Source organism: Schistocerca serialis, chromosome 2, assembly GCF_023864345.2.
Source record: "Schistocerca serialis cubense isolate TAMUIC-IGC-003099 chromosome 2, iqSchSeri2.2, whole genome shotgun sequence".
Taxonomy (NCBI): Eukaryota; Metazoa; Arthropoda; class Insecta; order Orthoptera; family Acrididae; genus Schistocerca; species Schistocerca serialis.
The window spans coordinates 863,142,192-863,155,555 of record NC_064639.1 but is presented as its reverse complement, the minus strand read 5'-3'; the positions used below and the strand labels follow the sequence as shown (position 1 = coordinate 863,155,555).

Here is a 13,364-nt window from a genome sequence, read left to right as displayed (position 1 = left end):
CTCTTCCTAGAATTCTTTTCTATGAGACTGTTAAACATGTCAGTGCTGTATACCACACAGTTAAGATTCAGAGTGCATATGCGTTTACGGTATCCAGGGCATTACTAATAATGCTGCTAATGTTCTTCTTTGTACCGAAACCATCTATCTTCACACAAAAATAAATAAAGATAACTGTTCTGTTAAAGTGAAGAACAATTATATAAAGAAAGAATATAAAATATTAAACTATCTCTTATTTAGCGTCCAGTGTTTTTATAAACATTCGAGCTACTGTTATTAAAAATCTGAATGTAGCAAATGTGCAGGGCATGCATACTTTCGTCTCTCTTTAAATGGCTGCAGTGGCAGATGCCTAATAGCTACGTTATTTCGACATTTATATTCTATTTTTTTCCTTAAATTATGTTATGTTAGATACAGATTTATTTATTACTAATATGACCCAAACGGTCATCTCAGTGTTGCATGCCCTTAGACTTGATAGTTAATCTTTATTTATTACCTTGGTGCAGTTGTTTGCTTTTAGTTCTATTTCATTGGGCTCAAACGGCGCCAGACTCTTCAAAAAACCATCTTCTTCAAACCCAGTCTCATACGGCATAAAAGCGTTTGGTCTCTGTAAATAAGCAATTATAGAACTTTTTCAATATACTCCAGCATTTCTTATTGTCTACACACATTAATAAGTGTGTGCTGAGCAGATAAGTAACAGGGCATACATTCTTTTTTGTTCTTAGGCTGTAATCACTACTCAGTAGTTTAGCTCTGAAAATACACTCAATAACACTTTATTAACAGAAGTAATTCTTACAAACAATTAATTACATCTCTGCACTTATGTTTTCCTTATTGAAATGTTACCATTGCCTCACCTGCAACAGGAATTCTACACTCACTGCAAACCCTGCCATATCTACAGGAAATTTTCGTTGAGATATCCAGCCATCATAGAAGCCTGCTAACCTGCCATCTACAACCACAGGTGTGCTGAGACCATAATTTCCGATTAAGCCTACAGGCCACATTGCTACTCTCTCAGTAGACCGCACCTGTAAAAGAAAAAAAAAATTGTACCTTATAAAGTACCATTACACTACCACTAGACATCTCTAACACTTACCAAGCGAAAGCGCGAGATACAAGGGAAGGAATGGATGAGGAGAGGGCCATCTGAGAGACAGTAGGTGAAGAGATGTAAAGGCAATGAAGAAATGATTGAGAATCTAGGTATGCTGGCAATTCAGTTCGCAGTTAAGTTAAGGAGCGAGTGAGAGTCTGATATATTGCCAACAGGTATTCATAAGATTAGGTGTACATCTTGCTTTGATTAAAATTATTTTATTTGTCGTATGTAAAACAAAGAAACCTGACGCACTATACATTATACAGCGGGTATTTTAAGAAATTTCATCGCCAAACGAAAAGTGGCGAATTGACAAACAGGGTACAAATTGAAAAGAGTGATGTACAGTTCCATAAAAGGGGGACTGTCGTCCTTAAAGTGATAGGGAGAATTAAGAAAACTTAATTACTGATTTGAGGAAATAATTTCTCCGAATCTTCATTACCAAATATAGATTTTGAACTGAATAACGAGCATGAGATCTAATTTTGCAAACAATACCTAATTGCATGAAAATGGTCAGGGTAATTAAGAAAAATTTAATTTGTGCTTTGAGGGGATTACACTAAGGATTTTTGGCCGAATTTTAATAGACAATGGAAGAGTGATCAACAATAACAGGAGTATGAAACTGACCAGCTTGGGGTCTTACTATGCAAAAAAGGGTTTAATGCCATGTATTTAATTGGGATAGTTCAGAAAATATTTAATAATAATTTATGGGGAATTTTTTTAGAATTTTTGGTTCGAAACGAAATTGTTGAATAAAGTATCAAATAGACCGGCTTGCGATGTACTTTTGCGAAAACATAATAAAACTGGTTGACAGATCAAGATGATTAAGAAGAATATAACCAGTGCTTTCAGAGGAAATTTAAATGTTTCGATCACAGTTCCTGCTATCTAAGAACGTGAAGTGTCAGAAAGTTCACCTCTTCAAGGCCTGGCCATATTGAGCATCAAAAGATGCATCGGTGTGATATTTAACAGTCAAAATGTCTTCTGTGAAGCTTTACTGAACTTAACGCATTTCGAGAAGCGAAGACACTACGAAAGGAAATGAGGTGACAAAAAGTTCGTTTCTTACAGCCACAGATAATTTACACGCAAAATTTCATTACCGTGATATTTGCTTGTTAAAATGGCTTAACTTGGATGAAGTACTAAATGTAAAACGTTTCGGCAACAGCTTGTTGCCCAGAGTTTGAAAATAAAATCAATGAAAAGGGAATGGGTGGAAAAGAACTAAAAGCAGTTACAGGAACATGTGATGTGATGATGTTGGAATACGTTTTCAGCAAATAAGGTGCAGATTGAGAATTTGAAGTTCTATGTCTGTTATAAAAATTAACATTTTAGGAATTACTAGAGGATAATTATCTGGTGGATTGTGTGGACTGTGCAATCTTCTGTTTTGTGGCCTTGACATATTTATATCATCAATCGCTGAAGGTGTGAAACAGTTTCAAGAATTCTTCAGTCTCAAAACTTTTTCGGTAGGTAATCCTTCAAATACCAGGAAAGAGAATGTGTATTCTTAATCAGCACATCATTTGCTGTTGCTTCATTCACGGGCAATGTTTCTCCAATGTATTTCATTTGTTGCTTTTAGAAAAACCATTCCACAAAATATTTGACCATTCTTTCCTTTCTTTAAAATCTTTTATATCATTCTTCTTTGTTATGATTAGCTGTAATGTATAACAAATATTTAATTTCTAGGATTATTTTATTACCAGTGAACTTAAGAGATAATGCACAAGACACTTGAACACCTGAGTGCACGTTATTTCCTTGTATCTATGTACGTATGTATATACTGAACTGGGGACCTAGAGACGACGGAGAGGCTATGTCCCCGCCGCAGCCCTCAGTGGTACACAAACCCACAACAGGCTACAGCAGTCCACTCACCCCACCGCCACCCCACACGGCCCCCATTGGAGCGTCCCCCCTAACCCGCCGCCAGGAACGATTCCCAAGGTTTGCGTGGTAGAGTAATTACCGTGTACGCGTACGTGGAGACAGTGTTTGCACAGCAATCGCCGACATAGTGGAACTGAGGTGGAATGAGGGGAACCAGCCTGCATTTGCCGATGCAGATGGAAAACCGCCTTAAAAATCATCCACAGGTTGGCCGGCACACCGGACCTCTCTCTACGCTAGTCCGCCGGACGGATTCGCTGCCGGGGACCGGCACGCCATGAGGCTCGGGAAGCAGTGCATTAGACGGCATGGCTAGCCGGGAGGGCCATTACTTCCGTTCTGAAATATACCAAAGGTATTTTGATAATGCTCTGATGTATTTAAAACTTTGAACAGAACAATGTACGGTAATAATACTTTTTAGTGCAACATTGCTCCTCATCTAAGGCGAATTAGAAATAAAATGTACAAAACCGAAATTAAAATTTCGCCACTTACTTCTTCCGAGAGGATATCACTGGAGCGAGCCCTACATATAGGCTACTATCCAAAACCTTTCTTCCTGGAGTATTAGCCCTTAAAGTTTCGCATGAGAAGTTGGCAAGGTGGAGCCGAGGTACTAGAGGACGTAAAATTGTGAGCACTGGTCTCGTGTCGTCGTCCTTGGGTTGCTCAGTTCATAGAGAAGTGGCCCACGAAAGGCGAAGGCCCCTAGTTCGAGTCTCGGTTCTGCACACAGTTTCGATCTGCCAGGAAATTTCATTTATGCCTGTGTTTGCAGGGTATTCATCGTAGACACAGTTCAGGTTTCGGTTCAAAAAATGGCTCTGAGCCCTATGGGACTTAACTGCTGAGATCATAAGTCCCCTAGAATTTAGAATCACTTAAACCTAACTAACCTAAGGACATCACACACATCCATGCCCGATGCAGGATTCGAACCTGCGACCGTCGCGGTCGCGATGTTGCAGACTGAAGCGCCTAGAACCGCTCGGCCACACTGGCCGGCCAGGTTTCGGTGCAGGGTAAGTAATTAAAAAAGTCATATGACTCACTATTTGAGGCATTCTGTTAAAACTAAACACGTTGATGACAATGTCGCAGCATATATATTCAAGTAGATTTTCGGTTTCACTCGGGTAGCTTAATAGAAACCTATCTATGACTTTCGGTAGACTGCAAAAAGTCTGATATTACCATCAGAAACTGAAATTGGTAACTCTATGTAGAAGAAACCAAAGGTAACTGCTATACTATGAAGGATTTTAAGCCACAAGTTATACAGAGTCTGTTACTGCCAACAGAAACTCTTCAGGTATAAGGCAACACTCCTAGCTTTTTGGAGGGAAAGGGAATCTTGTGGGTGACACGGGAGCAGCAGGAGACTCAAACAACAAGCTAAGGGTGATTCATACATAATGAAGACAAGTCATCAGAAAGAGCAGAAGGTCGAATATTCTACATAGTGCTGCACGAGATTCAGCTCAGACATGACAGAGTGTGACACCAATTTATTTTAGAAGAGGAAGACGAAGTGAAATGAGAAAAGACTAATGCTATTAAAGAAGAAAAAGAAAGCGAACAATGGAAACGAAGGGCAGGGGAACAAAGTAGGCAAAAAGAGAGGTATTAGTAAGAGAAGAAGGAAGAGATAAATAAAAGTATGACAAAATAAAATCAACATTCAACAAAAAGTTTACTGCAAAGGAAGGTTAAAATAAAAGGTGTTGAGTGAATGAGGGTCGCAGGAAGTGAAGATACACTGTAAAGCGACTTCTCCCATCTAGAATTTGGGGACATTGGTACTACTTGGGATAATTCAAATTCCTTGTGTGGAATAGCAGGCACTAACGTCTCTTGAGTCATACTGTAGGCTACAATCTGGGTTCTGGATATCACAAAACTCCATTATACATTCAGACATTCTGCTTGTTTGGTTATAGTCAGGGTTAGTGTGCAGAAAGGCATGCAATGAACACATGTCTGTTCGAAACAAATATGAGTAGGTGATTATGGCTGAATCAAAGGATGGTAGTGTGAAAGGTAAGAGTGGCAGGGAAAGTTGAAATGGTCGTCTTGGAATGTCATACTTTGGCAAACAAATTGTGCAGGTTAGGGAGGGAATGGAGGGTGACCGAATGAGATTTGGGGGACATATCAGGGAAAAGATCTACTTTCAGAACTTGTCTTGAATAGACCACAGCCTTGGTCAGAACATCTAGCAAGGCGTGATTGGTACTGAAGAATTGAAGCAATGATTTTCAAGTTTATGGAAGTCAGAGGTATGTCGGTTGGAGGAAAAGAGGAGCAGAATACCTGCAAGGTTAGTTTCTGGACGACGGTTGTTGCAGGTGAACGCCTGGGTGAGATAAATGGAAAAGGTATTGAGGTAATTGCTGTTGGAGGAGATACGTTATCATATACAGCATGGTTTTACAATGGGTAACATTTGAGATGGTAGTGGTAGCAACTGTTGGAATGGAGATATTGCTGTTGCTTGTTTTGGATGAGGGCCCCAATACAACAGAGTTCAATATCTGGGAAAGCGACTGGGAATTTAATGAAGTACCAGAAGAATTTTCGTTAGAGAAACATGTTAAGCGGATGCCAGAAATGTCTTCGCCAATAATCCAGACTGAAAGGATAGTAGTGTATCTCTACCAAATCGAAGGACGAAGCCTCTTCTACATGACCCACCCAACGACGCGGATCAATAATCATTCGCCTGGTGACTTAGTAGTCGTGGCTTTCAAAAGTGAAACATTTACAGGTAAAGATGAACTTAGCTACTATGATAGTAAAAGAGTGTTTTGAGAGGCTTTCAGAAGGTAGGTGGGAGATTTAACGTTCACCAGCTGAAAAATTTCTTACGTCTTTAAGATGTTAGCGTAGCAAGTGATTACATTAAAAGTGACGAGACAGATATCAGACAGGGGTCCGGGCGAGGGGGGATCTACACGAAATGTTGTATTCTATGTAAGATAAAGGGATCTATGTCATAGGTAGAAGACGAGTTTCTACCAGAACTGGTAAACATTCACTTCGCAGCGCTGGGCCTACCAGAATAAGGCAGGGGTGCATGAATCAGGAAAGAAAAGATGTTCTATGGTGGCGTTTGTTAATTATTCTCATGAAGCAACGAGCGCTTTCGACAGGCGATCTAAAAATAATACCAAATTTCTAGATTTTCAGACGTTTTCGGGTACCGTAGCTCACAGGCCGCTTCCAATCAGGTTTCGTATCTACGTACGAGGGTTGTTCAATAAGTATTGTCCCACATGTTTTTTTAAAAGGTCATTAATATACGTAGACAAATGTCCCTGCTGGTGCTTCACATCTGATGTTTGTCTTGTGTGCCGGTGAAGTTTCGAACCGTTCTGGATGACGGCAGAATGGCGCCTACATACGACTCACGTTACAAGCAGCGAGCTGTTATTTTATTCTCTGGTACATACAAAGAAACCATAGTGAACATCCATAAACGTTTGTGTGCAGTATATGACGATGCTGCAGTTGATAGTACAGTTGGCCGGTGGGTAAAGAAAGTTACAGCTTCAGGAAATGCAGAAACTGAGCTCCATGATCAGCCACGCTCTGGGCGTCCTGTCACATCCACTTCTCGGACATGCTGAATCTTGCGGATGCCATTATTCGTGCCGACTGGCGCATCACAACCCGACAATTGGCTCATCAGCTGTCGGTAAGCATTGGAAGTGAGTCTGCATGATCGAGACTCTAGGATATTCAAAGAGGTGCTCTCGATGCGTTCCACGAATGCTCACAGCGGACCACAAGATTCAAAGAAAGGCCCACTTCATCTGAACTGTTGGAGCGTTTTGAGACCGACAGAAAGGCCTTTGTGTCACGAATTCTTACCGAGGACGAAAGCTGGGTGCAGCACTTTGCGCCGGAAACAAAAAGGCAGTCTATGGAGTGGAAACATCCTCATTCACCACAAAAGAGGAAATTCAAGACAGACCCTCTGAAAAAAGGTCATGGTGACAGTCTTCTGGGATTGCAATGGCGTCATTCTCGTGGATGTGATGCCAAAAGGGTCAACCATCAATTCAGAGGCATACGTGAAGACTCTGAATAAACTCAAGAACCATTTCTGACGTGCTCGATCGGACAAGAATCCAGCAGAAATCGTACTCTAACACGATAATGCACGCCCACACGAAAGTCTGAGAACCTGGAAACACGTCGCCAAATTGTGTTGGACATCATTGCCTCATCCACCCTATAGCCCACACCTGGCAATCTCGGACTTCCATATCTTTGAGCCGCTTAAAGATTCTCTACGGTGAACAAGCTTTGAAGATGACAAGAATATCAGTCATGCAGTGAAGACATGCCTACACCTACAGGACAAGAGCCTTCACCAGCAGGGAATACAGTAAATGAATCAGGTGAAAATGAATACAAACATCTCAAAATGAAAATGAGATCGACAGAGGTGCAAAATGGCTAAACAGGGATGGCTGGAGGACAAATGTGAGGATGTAGTGGCATATATCACTAGGGGTAAGATAGATACTGCCTACAGGAAAATGAAAGAGATCTATGGAGAAAAGAGGACTACCTGTATGAATATCAAGAGCTCAGTTGGTAAACCAGTCCTAAGCAAAGAAGGGAAAGTAGAAAGGTGGAAAGAGTGTATAGAGGGTCTATACAAGGGCGATGTACTTGAGAGCAATATTATGTAAATGGAAGAGGAAGTAGATGAAAATGAAATAGGAAATATGATACTGCGTGAAGAATTTGACAGAGCACTGAAAGACCTAAGTCAAAAGAAGGTCCCAGGATTGCACTAAATTCCATTAGAACTACTGGTAGCCTTGGGAGAGCCAGCCATGACCATACTCTTCCATCTGTTGAGCAAGATGTACGAGACAGACGAGATACCATCAGACTAGAAGAATATGATAATTCCAATTCCAAAGACAGCAGGCGCTGGCACATCTGAAAACTACCGAACTGTCAGTTTAGTATGTCACGGATCCAAAATACTAACACGAATTCTTTACAGAGGAATGGAAAAAACTGGTAGAAGGGGACCTCGGGAAAGATCAGTTTGGATTCCATAGAAATGTATGAACACCTAAGGCAGTACCGACCCTACTACTTAGAATATAGATGAAGGGAAGGCAAACCTACGTTTACAGCATTTGTAGACTTCCAGAAAGCTTTTGACAATGTTGACTGGAATACTCGCTTTCAAACTCTGAAGGTGGCAGGGGTAAAATACAGGAGCGAAAGGCTATTTACAATTTGTACAGAAACCAGATGGCAGTTGTAAGAGCAGAGGGGCACGAAACGGAAGCAATGGTTCAAATTGTTCACATGGCTCTGAGCACTAAGGGACTTAACTTCTGTGGTTATCAGTCCCCTAGAACTTAGAACTACTTAAACCTAACTAACCTAAGGACATCACGCCCATCCATGACCGAGGCAGGATTCGAACCTGCGACCGTAGCGGTCGTGTTGTTCCAGACTGGAAGCAATGGTTGAGAAGGGAGTGAGACAGGGTTGTAGTCTATCCCCAATATTATTCAATCTGTGCATTGAACAAGCAGTAAAGGAAACCAAAGAAAAATTTGGAGTGGGAATTACAATCCAGGAAGAAGAAATAACCTTGAGGTTTGGTGATCACATTGCAACTCTGCCAGAGACAGTAAAGGATTTGGGAGAACAGTTGAACAGGATCGACAGCGTCTTGAAAGGATGATGTAAGATGAACATCAACAAAAGCAAAACAAGGATAATGGAATGAAGTCGAATTGAATCAGGTGATGCTGAGGGAATTAGATTAGGAATTGGGTTACTTTAAGCAGTAAATGAATTTTGCTATTTGGGGAATAAATTAACAGATGATGGTCGAAGGGGAGATGATAGAAAATGTAGACTGGCGATGGCAAGGAAAGCGTTTCTGAAGAAGAGAAATCTGTTAACATCAAAAATAGATTTACGTGTCAGCAAGTCCTTTCTGTAAGTATTTGAATGTAGCCATGTATGGAAGTGAAACATGGACGATAAACAGTTTGGACAGAGAAGAGAACAGAAGCTTTCTAAATGTGGTGTTACAGAAGAATGCTGAAGATTAGATGGGTAGATCACGTAACTAATGTGGAGGTATTGAATAGAATTGGGTAGAAGATGAATTTGTGACACAACTTGACTAGAATAAGGAATCGATTGGTAGGACACGTTCTGAGGCGTCAAGGGACCACCAAATTTGTATTTGAAGCAACCGGGAGGGTAAAAATCATAGAGGGATACCAAGAGATGAATACAGTAAACACATTTAGAAGGGTGTAGGTTGCACTAGTTATCCAGAGATAAGGAGGTTTGCACAGGATATAATAGCAAGGAGAGCTACATCAAACAAGTTTCTGGACCGAAGACCACTACAAAGAAGGGATTTCATTTTTGTCACTTGTTCATTTACTCATCTGTGCAGAATAAATACATATTCGGCAAACGAGTACTTATTAATTCCCATCACCATACCGTCACTGTGGACCACGTCCTTAAGGAAGTGCGTGGGTGCGACAGTAAAGCCGGTTCACTGAAAGACTGACATGTAAGTGGCGGTACCCACACGTTCCCCCATAACTCGTATCCCCGGACTGATTATTGAGCTAAACACGTGCTGATGAACTATCATCAGCATGATTAAAGCGGAACCGCGATGGATCTAAAACTTACGTCCTCGCGAACGTACAGTGATTTGTCTGTGGACGAATCATTCAGAACTAGACGCTAATTTAAGGTGACGACTTTGAGGAAATAGCAAAAGACAATAGACGGTAGACGAAAGGCAATAGACGAGCTGCTGGCGCCCATCCAGGGGCTTTGAAGCGAGCTACAGGCAGGCACTCTCGGCACGCGCGATCCCTGCATACCCACAGCCGGCTCAGAAAGACTTCCGCACGCAAATCAGTGCCCTGCGGAAGCAGTCTTCATATAAGCGACTAATGGAGGAGTTATTGTAAATTTCAATGGTTACATCAGCAGCTACGCCAAGAGGAGTGCGGCGACAGGAGCCCAGCTCTGATCCTACTCCACCTGCGGAGCCTCGCACAGTCCGACAGCACGGCCCTCGACTCGCTCTGGCTCGCTATCCGGATGTGCAGACTCCCAGCACAAGTGGTGGAGGTCAACGTTGCACAGTCAGAAGTGCAGCTTTACGTCGTCGCTGGACTTCGCTTATAGTGTGCAAGACACAGCAGCATAGGCGACCAGTACCGCTGCTGCGGCAACCTTCGATGACGCAATCCCGCCGGCAGTTATGACTCCGCGGTGATAGGGGGATCTTAACAGCCACCAGCATGGTCGCCGACCTGCACCACTCAGGTGGCAGCACTCAGCTCGTAGATAGACCGATTGGCGCACTCGAGGACAGGGGACAGCAGATCCCAACACCACCGATTCACTCACGCAGCCGGCGGTACCAGCAGTTCAGGAGGTACACCGTCGATGTGAGAGCAGTTCCCGCTCGGCTTTTGCTGGTATCATTCCCGCTTTGGCAATGGACAAAGTGTCGACCTCCCTGCTCACACTCGAATGCCAGCTGCAACCGGGCCTGGCGTTGCCCGTGTCCCGTGCAGCATCCAGGTGTCTCTCTGTAACAGTGCCTGGTTACCTGAGTGGTAAAGTGTTTGCTTACCATGCAGCAGGCCCGGGTTCAATTCGCGAACGGGTTGCTGTTATCTTGTCTCCTCATCATCAACGACATCCAAGTCGCCAAATGTGGCGTCACCTGACATAAGACTGGTAACTCGGTGGTCGAACTTCCATAGATGGGGCCTCCCAGCCATCACTGCTACACGATCACATTATTTCTTTTCTTTGTAACCGAACGGTCTAGCATAGTGAGGTACCTTGTCGACATGGGATCCCATCTGTCTATTTTCTCCCGATCTTTGCTAAGAGACGTTCGAAAAGCCAAGGCACTGTTACGATGGCAAACAATTCAGCAACAGAAACGTATGGCACGTATCATAGGGATTTGGACCTCGGACTGTGCAGGACATATGCATGGAGCTTCTCTGTGGCTAACATCAATGCATCTGGGTCCGGATTTGCACGGTCTCTAAAAATTATCAGCCGACATTGCAAACACCCAGCCGATCGATTCGACAACGAATCTGAAGACCGTAAAACAGCGGTGGCCAGCCCCTTTCATCAGTGTTAAACCAGTGAGGTCACCCTGACCGTAAGCAGACCCACCTGGTGCATTGTAGTACGTGAAGCATTCGACTGTCCACCACACCGTGACTACACTTGGCCCACTCACTTTGTGCAATCAACATCGATACACTCCCTAGCGATTCGAAGTAGCAAAGTCGAGTTCGAAGTAATGTTGCGACAGGTCATAGTTCGACCATCAAGCAGCCAACGATTCTCATCCTTGCACTCGGTTCCCAAGAAAGATAATTCGTAGCTACCATGCTGAGACTATCGTCTCTTAAATGCACGACAGTGCTGGACTGATGTTCAGCACTATACTTACAAGATTTTAGACACGCCTTGGCAGTTTCAGTTAAATTTAGCGAAGTTGACTAAGCGAAGGTGTTCATGCAGATTCCTGTGGTGCATGAAGACGTTCAAAAAATGGCGATTATCAAGACAGTTGGGCTTTTCGAAAGCTTGTAGATGACGTTTGGCCTACAGAATGCTCCTCAGACCAGGAATCGTTTCCTGGATGGCGTCTTAGGGGGCACATCGTGGTGTTTCACGTACCTCGACGATCCCTCATGTATGCAGAGTCGCCCCAATTCCACAGCCACCACCTAACGACCATCTTTCGACGCCTGAGCGAGACTGGCATCGTCACTAACGCCTCGAAAATTATATTTTGGGTCACGGAAATTGCGTTCCTGTGGCATGTAATCACCCCCATCTGATCCACGTCACTACTGGACAGGATACAGGCGATCTTGAACTTGCCGCGAACGCAGGCACACAAAGATACGCCGCTATTTTAATGTGTTATATTTCTGTTGGCGCCATCGCCAAGTGCCGCTGCAATGCCGGAAACCCTGACTGTGGCGGTACAGGGCTCTACCTCGGAGGGAAGGGCACCTGTTAACTGGACGTATGCAATGGAGGGAGGCTTTATTAAGTTAAAATGGACCCTTGCAGTAGCGACACAGGTCACTCATACACTCTGCATGACACTGAAATGGCCGTGGTCGTGGCTATTAGCCAGACAGCTATAGGTGCAGTGATTCAACAATATATTGGCAGTACCTGGTAGGCACTTGGTTTCTTCTCTTGGAAGCTATTAGGATTGCAACGTGACTGGAGTGCCACGACTGTGAGTTTCTTGTTGTGTTTGAGGCAGTTAAATACTTCAACCTATCAGTAGAATCCCGCCCCTTGGCGATTTTCACAGACCACAAGCTCCTAACTGGCGTGTTTCGGAACAATAATAAGAAGTGTACGCCGTGGCAGTTCAAGCAGTGGGGGATGCGTCGCAGTTCTCCACTGTCATCCGCCACATTTACGGAATTGGTAACATCGTCATTGATTGCTTGTCCTTCGCTTTTGCCGGTATCTCTCTATCTGTGGATTTTGAAAACGGTACCCAAGAATACGAGAATGTCAAACAACTAGACAGCCTCTCCCCCTACAGCTCAAGCTAGTGTCCATTCCTGGCTCTGTCCGTAAAATTTGATGCGACGTTTCAACAGGCAAAACCATCTGTTTCTCCTGGAGAAATTCAGGCACAGTGCTTTCTGTGATGTCCACGGATGGTCAACCTTCCCGCTTCTCTCTCTCTCTCTCTTCCCCCTTCCCCCCCCCCCCCAACATTAACAGCAGTGTGCACTCGTGGCTGCGCGTTTCGTCTGGCCAAATCTGCGGGAAGATGCCGTTCATGGGCACACACCTCAGCGTGCCAAATCGGGAGGAACACCCATGCACCCGTCCGCGCCTTTCCTGACGCAGCACGCCGTTTTGCACACTTTTATGTGGACACTGCGGACCCACTAACTCTTTCCTAAGGCAAATGTTATCGGCTGACGATGGTAGAACACTTCGCACTTGGCTGGAGGCAGCGCCCGTAGCGGACTTCACCGCCGAGATCGTCGCCACTGCCATGGTCGACACCTGGCTGTGATGCTTCGGCTGCCCCAGTTACGTAACAATGGATGGCAGCCGCCAGTTTGGCTGTGCACTGTATACAAATATCGCCCAACTGTGTGTAATGCAGGTACACAGAACTGTCAGCTACCACCCAGTGGTTAACAGCACGGTCGAGCAGCTCCATCGAACGCTGAATGTCTCCCTAACCTGCCACAACGCC

The 13,364-nt window shown here is 43.9% G+C and overlaps 1 protein-coding gene across 1 annotated transcript in view; it reads right to left on the bottom strand.

Annotated features, from left to right (window-relative positions):
* Positions 1–13,364, bottom strand: part of LOC126456468 (galactosylgalactosylxylosylprotein 3-beta-glucuronosyltransferase P-like) — a 229,796-nt gene that overhangs the window by 22,532 nt on the left and 193,900 nt on the right. Inside the window, exons 4-5 of the mRNA XM_050092219.1 lie at positions 876–1,052; positions 506–619 (exon numbers count right to left, since the gene is read on the bottom strand). Coding sequence (XP_049948176.1) covers positions 506–619; positions 876–1,052 — 291 coding nt within the window. The remainder of the gene's footprint in view (positions 1–505; positions 620–875; positions 1,053–13,364) is intronic.